Raw genomic sequence first — 8,931 nt, 5'->3', positions numbered from 1 at the left:
AGATAACAGTATAAGAAATTCAAATAAGTTCAGGGGGTGTCTAAAAGTTAACTCACATCATAATTTTCGGTGAAAATTCCTTGCAAAATTTTCTGGACTTTTATTTTGCAATAATTTTTGTAGTGTTCCCAAAATTGATCATGTCTTACTGATATATCTGCGATTTTCCTTTTTTGCATGTAATAGCATCTAGATTTAAATTTTCAAACAAACTCCTTAATCATTTTCTGAGTAAAAATCATATGAACAACATAGTGCATGGTACCCCCAAAAGTTAACTTCAGACAAGAACATTTGTGAACATTTATAAAGTTTTGGTAAAAAATTTAGGGTGTAATGAACAATTCCCTCTGTTACTTTGGTCCATAGACATATATCCGCCATGCTTCAATAGAGGGGAAAAAAGCTATGCAAAAGTATCTTAACTCATGAAACTTACTTAGAAAACTATGGATGAAGTACTGATCAAATATCACATTGTGCAGAGAAAATTTTCTCAAAAATATCTCTGAAGTACTATTCGCTTGGTGCTTGGTGTTTTGTACAGGAAAAGACTGAAAACTAAATGGATGACAGCAGAATACTATAATATTACAAGTTCTAAATAGATGACAATTTGGCGACCGATGAATTTCTTCAATGCAACGTATACATAACAGTAACCTGAGGAGCAGGAAGTATGGCCAGAGAAAATAGGCCTTTTTTCACCTCCCTCTCTCCCATGAATTCACTAATATCTGAGTACTATAAAATATTTACAAACCAAACCTTTTTGGTCTCAAGAATGTGGACGAACCCTTTTTCAAACCTGGCATGGATATTTGCTGCTGATTCTTAGCCATTTTTTCTCTCTCCTTCTGTTTATTTTCCCTCTCCAACTCTGCTTGCTCCTTCTTTAAATTCTCCATTTCCTCTTCCATGGCTGTTTTCTCCTGCTTCTGTTTCTTTTTATGTTCTAGTAGTGATGTATCAGACTCTTTCACAGAGAAAAACATGGGACCTAACTCGGCGAGCCAGTGGGGTTCCACCGCTGTGGCACACTGCATGTACTCCTTTGTCGTCAGAATTAACTCGTGATAAACTACATAATCAGGAGTGCAACCCATGCCATAGAGAGCACTACTGGGATGAAGGTGACATGGCATGCCATTCCGGGAGTTAACATACTCCCCAACACCCTTTAATCTTGCTGAATTGTGGAAGTACGCAGAACAAATTGCTTTTCTGACAACATCTGTATCGGGCCAGCATGTGGTTAAAGGAATTTTGAGAGTCTTGAGAATATCAAGCAGCTGGGATCTCACCTCTCTAGCCTTTCTGAGACCTTTAACATGCAAATAATGGTCGTTGCACCAATCCCCTCTGTAATCATGCTGTTTCCATTGCTGATAAACATTGTAAAGCGTTAGATGGTCGGACTCTGGCACAAAAAATCTTTCACGTGCAGCATCACTCTCCTCTGCTCGGTCCTTTGGCCTAAAGAAAACCGACGGTACCGAAAGCATTGAAACAATAGTAAGAACCTCCTCGAGACACCCCAACTGGTCACCCATCAAAAGCATCTTAGCAAGTGGAGGATCTAGTGGAAATTCAACCATTTTCCAGCCAAGTTCAGTCAATCCCCCCACATTGTTAAGGGCACCCAACACCCACAACTGGTACATAGAATTGAGAATATTATCCTGCGGAGGTGGATCCATGAAATCAAAGTCGAGTAAATTTTCAACTTTAAGAGACTTCAGCAACAAAACCACATTGCCAAGGTTAGTTCTCTGAATCTCTGGAACTGGACTGGCCAACATTTCATTTAGGTAAGCACTCTCTGTATACAATCGATAGCAGGTACCAGGGCCAGTTCGACCAGCTCGGCCAGCACGCTGGTCAGCAGCAGCACGGCTAACAGGGAAGACTTGGAGAGCATCCATACCCATCCTAGGGTTGTACACCTTCATTTTACCATAGCCTGTGTCTATGACAAAGAAGATACCATCCACAGTCAGTGATGTCTCAGCAATGTTAGTGGCCACAATGCATTTGCGAGCACCATCTTCAGCTTTCTGAAATATCTTTGCTTGCAAATCAGCTGGAAGTTGTGAATATATAGGAAGAATCAAAAGTTTAGGGACTTCTTTGTTTGAAGATGATATCATCTGCTTCATTCTTTCAGCAAGGGCATAGCAAGCTGCCTCAATCTCGTCTTGGCCAGTCATGAAGATAAGGATGTCACCTGGAGGGCTGGTTATGTGAATAGTCATAGCTTGCTTCACTGCAGCTTCAACGTAATCTTCACAAGGAGTTTTGCTCCATAATATATTGACAGGAAATGTTCTCCCAGGAATATGAAAAATCGGAACACTGCAAGGATGCCCTAATTAGATTAAACCAAACTAAAGTGTTTAATAAAAACTAGAGAGAATGATAGATGAAGAATTAACATTACCTTCCAAAGAAATTTGAGAATTTCTGTGCATTCAGAGTTGCTGATGTAACAATCAGCTTGAAATCACGACGTTGGGCTACAACTTTCTTCAATATTCCAAAAAGGACATCTGTGCTTAATGACCTTTCATGGGCTTCGTCCATCACAATAACCCTGAAACAGTTTCAAACAGAAGGATTACCGACATTGTCTTTATCTCAAATAAACAAGGTATGGAGAGGGGGAGACTTGTCAATACCGTACCTATACTTATCTAAATCAGAGTCTTTAAGTGTTTCACGTAGAAGTACCCCGTCTGTCATGTACTGTAAAATTTAACCACTAAAGTTTAGAGCAAAGCACCAAAAAGTTTATGATTAATGTAACCACACAATTACACGTGTCTACCTCATGAATACTAAGGATGAAAAGAAAAGATGAAATAGTACTTTTAACAAAGCATAATGATTAATCTTGATTTTATACAAGGTTGGCTCAGTGGCTGGGGTGGAGGAGTTGAGTGAAAAGGAGGTTGAGCCTTGAGGGTTCTTTTCTCACCCACAAATACAATATAACTAAGATATATCAAGTAACATTTGTCAATCTCATAAATATAAATAGTTGTTCACCTTTATTATGGTATTTGGTCCAGTCACATCCTCAAAACGTATAGCATAGCCAATTTTATCGCCTAACTCTGTGTCCATCTCCTCACTAACTCTCTTGGCAACACTCATAGCTGCCACACGCCTTGGTTGAGTGCAACCTACTATACCACCTATGGTATAGCCATCCTCATGCAGATACTGTTCAGAAACACCAAATGTCAAGTTCTATTTTGATGAACATGGTTACCTATTTCTAACAAATAACATGTGATTTTAATATGCTTTTCTCCTTTCTTGATTGAATAACATAATTTAATAATATAAAATAGAAAATGATAACAACCTGTGTCAATTGGGTTGTCTTTCCTGAACCAGTTTCCCCAACTACAACCACCACCTGATTTTCACGAATCACCTACACATCATAAATAAATTGTTGCAATAACTCAATGAGAAAAATATGTTTCAATTAGAAAATCAAAGTGGAAAGAATATTATTGAATATATGAGAATGCTAAATATAGACATTGAGAAAAGAAATTAGAAACCCAAACAAGCAGTTAAAAATGTGAAATTACATCATTCAAGTGTATGATGAAATAAGGGAGGGGACTTGGGTTTTGTATATGATTAAAAAAATACATACGTGGTCATGTAACTGCATAGGACCTGATGACTAGGACAAAAAAAAACAGAATGGATATGTTCAACGCATATTTGATATCCTAATCTTAACATTTAGACTGTTTGATTATGATATTTTGCAAAAAAAAAATCTTGACTGAAAAAAAGCAATCCTAAAAACAATCACCAAAGGTAGAACAGAAAAACCAACCTGTAATAACTCTTCTCGCACTGAAAAAATAGGCAGATACTGCCTTTGCTCTGAAAGACTTTTTGACTTAGCAAAGTCACTCACAGCTTCTCCCTTTTTCATGTGTTGTGAAAACTTAGCTTCCTCCTTAAAATCAATTTCACCATCTTCACCCACTACAGCAGTGTCGGCATCAATCTAGCGTTTGAAAAAAAAAAAAAAAGACTAAATCTTTAAACCATGAAAAGAGTAAAAGCGAATATCAAAATTATTCCAGAAGAATACCTGTTCTGCTGTTTTTTCAACGCCTAAGATATCACCAAGTTTTGAGCCAGCAAGTTCCCAAAAGCGTTGGCGAGACTTATTTGAACTCTGTTTCTCGTGGATTTCTCTTACCAGAGTAGATCCTTTACGAGAAATTATAGCCATGTCTGATGTTGGATCTTTTATTGGCATAATTGGCTCTGCCTGCTTAGTAAAAACAACTCTACCATCGAGAAAAGGAGGCTTAGTATCTGAGAACCAACAGTAAAAAGATATTCAGCCAAAAAGATCAATAATTCTAAGTACAATTGTCAAAGTTGGTAAGATCAATAATTACCGTGCACAAGAAGAATGACTTTGCGTTCATCCTCGTCATCAAATTCAGTCTGAACCTCTGTACCTCTAACAGCACCCGATCTCAGCAGTTGCCGATCTTCCCATTGAGCATTATCAGCTGTAAGCTGAGATAATTTCTTGCTTTGAGATAGAGACATCTTTGTCCCGTCTCTTCGGGTCTGTGCCAATACATTGAACACTTTGTCACAGTTTGATATTACATTATATTGACTCTCCTTAAGGTCAATAATTATCTTCAATTTCCTTATTTAACTTTTTTTTTTTACAGAATACCAACTTAACAATAACAGGAAGACGAAAGATAATTTAATTTAAAATTTTAAATATATAATTGGTATCCTATAAGCAATCAATCTCCAAACACATAATAATCAAGCACATACAAGGGAAAGATAATTTAGCTTAAATATATAATTGATATCCTAGAACTTACCAGTCTTTTAGCCAACTCGGCCTCTTTCTTCTGAAAGGAAGCCTCATCTCCAAGAAATAGTGATGAGTTGTCAGAATCAAACGTGCTACCTTCTTCTCTATCATACCTTCATAATTCATAACAATAATCTTAGTTATAATAAACAATACAATACCACATGCTAAATATAGAAAAATGCGTACAAAAATATATAAAAGAAAAATAAACTACAAAACTAAATTACATACCATGCTCGGTCTGCATCACGTTCCATCTCTTCACGCATGCTTTCAGTTATCTCAGTATATGAGTGTTTTTCATCCAAGTCGGACTTGCCTGCTATTTCCTCCTGAGGAATTAAATTATTAGTAGCTAGTTTTCGGTGATATGTTAAACATCACTGTCATACTCTATCTATGATAAAAACCATCAAATACACCATAACGTTCAGACATTAGGTACAAAATTACCTTAAATGCATGCGACCTTCGATTATATTCAGAAACGGAAGATTTGACTGAAGATCCAGAAGCACGTATTGGAAGAGGAGACGGAGAAACATGGTCCCAAGGAGAAGGTGTATCTGCAGTAAAATAAAATTATTTCTCAAAGATTATCGTATATGTATACAGTATTGACATTGACATTTGAAACCAAATAAAATATTGGGAAACTAACATACGTGAATTAGGAGTATGGCCCCCCAACCACGGAGAAACTAGTCGTGCATCAGGCGAGGCGCCAACGAACATTGGAGATGGTGAGGGTTGATGACGTCTAGAACTAGACACATTATCCCTGCGTGGAGTATCTTCCCATTCCCATCTGCCACTGTCCCAGTCAGATCTTCCTGCAGATACAAATACACCCATCATTCTTACATATTCTTACTGATCATAAAAAATGGCTAGTACTTGGATTAATTAAACAAATTACAAAAACAGAACAATAACAATTACATACCTGAATAACTCCTCTCCCTCCTATGATCGTCACTGTCATATCTGGTTCTCTTACTATAGTATCCAGAATGCCTTTCACTCCTCTCACTCCTCTGTTCTTCCCTTCGCTCACTCTTATGATAGTGACTCCTCTCACTGCCATCCCTCCTGTCGCTCCTCTCACTACGGTCGCTCCTCTCACTATGGTCTCTCCTATCGCTCCTCTCACTCCGGTCCCTCCTGTCGCTCCTCTCACTACGGTCTCTCCTGTGTGAAGGTGAAGCTTCTTCAGTAAGAGAAGAATCTGTAAAGACAGTCATTGATCTTCAGTTATTAATTTCTTTTCTTGAAAAACAAAACTAACGCCGAAACTCCAGACACACACACAAAAAAGCCATATGGTATGAGAACTCTAAATCGTCATTTCAGATACAATACATTAAGCATTGAAAGTTGGAGAAAATTCCTTTTCAATTAAACATATTAATCTAATCCCATTTGAGTGAACTCATACCCACCTCTTATCAGTAGGATTCAAATTTCAAATTCACGACAGCTAGATATTTCATCAATGAGGATAGTTATGCATAAAGCCAAATATAACCAAAAGAATACCTGCCCGGGTTGTTTCACTGGTTGTCTCACGGGCCCGGGTTGTTTCGCTGGTTGTCTCACGGTATTTTCTATGAGAACGCCGCGAACCCGTATGTACACCTTCCTCAACAACAGAGGACTCGTTTTCATCATCTGCAGCAGCTGCAATTGATGTGGTAATCTCTTTTGGCACCTTGAATCCCACTTCACTTTGAGACTCCCCGCGTTTCGCGATGGCCAGGGTATCTAGTCCTTTAAATCATTCATTTAAAAACAATGAAAGGCATCAGCATTAAGAATGTACAACACAAAATGAACAACCAATATGAGTAAAACATTGAATCATCGTTTAAAATTTAAAATGAACTACAAAACAAAGCGATACCTAATCGCGATTTTCTCTCCGGTGCGACATACACTACCCTTTCCTTCCCGGGAACAAAGAGTCCACCTCCGGTAGACTTTTCAGGCTCCATAATCATTGTCGTCTTCTCAATATCCACTACTTCAGCAATTTGATTCTTCTAATCATAGAAAGCATAAATAAAATCAACAACTAAACCAAAATCCAAATGATGGAGAAAGAATGAAAATGTTAATTACCTCCATGATAGTGTGTAGCTAAACTCAAATACAAACAGCAATAGAGCAATCTCAGTGAAAATAGGGTTTCTCGATTTGAGCAATAGAGCAATGGAATGAAACTATGCTCGGATAGGGTTTCTCGGCGGCGATCGATGGACGAGAGACAGTGAGAGAAGAGTTTCGCGAAAGGGTTTCTCGGCGGCGATCGATGGATGAGAGAGACTTAGAAAACGTTTATTTTTTGAACTAAATATTATGCCATATTAAATTAATTTTATTAAATTAAAAAATTTATTTTATGCTTTAAATACTAAGTTTTTTTAAAATTTGAAGCAAAATTTTAGAATTAAATAAATAAAAAAAAATAAAAAATAGAGAAAATTTCAATCCACACCTTAAATCTTTTAGCAATCTGGCAAAATTCCAATTATGCCTCCTGTTTCCGTATATGCATATTCAGAAGCACTTTTTATTTAAAAGAATTGATTTTTTCTGTAAGTGTATCAACGGAAGCATTTTAATTAGTGTATGCCGGAAAAAAATACAAATAAATTCAGTTCATGGATTGTTTCGTAGGTACATTTACGGAATGACTTAGCGCTAAAATATTTTGTAGATGTATCTACGGAAGTATGTGATATAGTTTGAATCAGCATGATTACTCCTTCATTGTTACATTTCTTCTTCAACACTCACTCTCACCACCCTAAAAAAGTTACTTCATCAATATCATTTTCCACTTCAAAGCTCCAACTTTTTGATGCAACAAATCAAAGGGAGCAAGAGAAGAATGAATTTAAGGTAATTAGTCATCTTTACTCATTGCATTGCTCACATTATGCATCAATTTTCTGTTAAAAAAGAAGAAGTTATGTTGCTTCTGTAGGTACATCTATGAAATGTGTTGAAGATGAACACGTTCCGGAGGTGCATACATGGAACATGTCTGTGTTTTTCCAGCACTCTTGTAATTTTGTGTTATTTGTGTTATTGGTTACGAATATGTATAGTGCACCCCGATAATATCTCAAGAGAATTAGTTGCTTTAACCAATGTTTCTTCAAACGTTAAAGGAGTAGTCGTAAATGCTATAGATGTCGACGATAACTTTAATAACAAGCAAAAATTGCATGATCAAAAAAGCATGTTCACATGAATTTGTAGGAAAGCAACTAACCCCTCTTTTATCTTTTTTTACCATTTACTATTTGTTTTTTTAATTATTGCTATATTTCTTTAAGTAATATAAGTATATAAAAAGAATTTAGATTAATTAGATATTTTTATTTTAAATAACACAAAAAATACTAAGAAAAAATATTTTAATTAAATTTTTATTTTCTCTTTAAAATTCAATTTGTTTTTCTTTTTAGATTTCCCTTTTGTTAGTTTTTAATCAATAATTTTTTTATAATTTTGTTGTTTTCTCATATTTCATTATTAACATTTTGTTTTGATTGTGAGATACTAACATTGAGAATTTTGGGTTTTTCCTTATGGAGAATTACAATTTGTATCTAGTTCTTGTATATTTTTCGCCTTAAATTTTCTATTTGAGTTTGTAATAATTGTATTAAGTATTTCATTTCCGATTTGATAAAAATGTAGTCTCCATTTCTGAGGCCTTGTAATAATTGTTACCGCTTTTCTTTATTATATCTTTATTATATTGTTAAGCATTGCATACTGTTGAAGCAGGCATAGCGGCAAGTAACAAAAGATTTGGAAATATTCGTCTGGAATTTATCGTGTCCACAGAGATGGAGAGATGTCATTCAATAGTTTATATAGTTTCGAGCTTGGGTTTGAATGAACGAAAAGTAAACAAAGATATGGACAGGAAAAAATAAACACATTCTTAGAAGAGAAATAACTTATCAGGCATGCCAATATACTCACTCGTCTCAAACTTAAACTTATCGACCAGTTATACTCAA

At 36.0% G+C, this 8,931-nt stretch overlaps 1 protein-coding gene across 2 annotated transcripts; it reads right to left on the bottom strand.

The window, feature by feature from the left end:
• Positions 1-435: 435 nt before the first annotated feature.
• Positions 436-7,237, bottom strand: LOC131621849 (pre-mRNA-splicing factor ATP-dependent RNA helicase DEAH7). Of its 2 annotated transcripts, none has more exons than XM_058892890.1 (16): positions 7,013-7,237; positions 6,795-6,933; positions 6,431-6,661; positions 5,838-6,119; positions 5,557-5,724; positions 5,345-5,457; positions 5,123-5,223; positions 4,896-5,001; positions 4,443-4,620; positions 4,127-4,356; positions 3,863-4,039; positions 3,371-3,442; positions 3,049-3,225; positions 2,684-2,745; positions 2,441-2,593; positions 436-2,355 (listed from the first exon to the last, which is right to left on the bottom strand). In XM_058892890.1, exons 1-16 carry the CDS (start codon positions 7,016-7,018, stop codon positions 756-758), a joined length of 3,795 nt encoding a protein of 1,264 aa, XP_058748873.1. In that variant the 5' UTR covers positions 7,019-7,237; the 3' UTR covers positions 436-755. The 2 variants fall into 2 exon arrangements, with proteins under 2 accessions (XP_058748873.1, XP_058748874.1); XM_058892891.1 differs by having other exon boundaries at positions 6,795-6,930.
• Between the last annotated feature and the right edge of the window lie 1,694 nt (positions 7,238-8,931).

This window comes from Vicia villosa, unplaced genomic scaffold, assembly GCF_029867415.1.
Source record: "Vicia villosa cultivar HV-30 ecotype Madison, WI unplaced genomic scaffold, Vvil1.0 ctg.000011F_1_1, whole genome shotgun sequence".
Classification (NCBI taxonomy): domain Eukaryota; kingdom Viridiplantae; phylum Streptophyta; class Magnoliopsida; order Fabales; family Fabaceae; genus Vicia; species Vicia villosa.
This window is presented reverse-complemented; position numbering and strand designations above follow the sequence as displayed.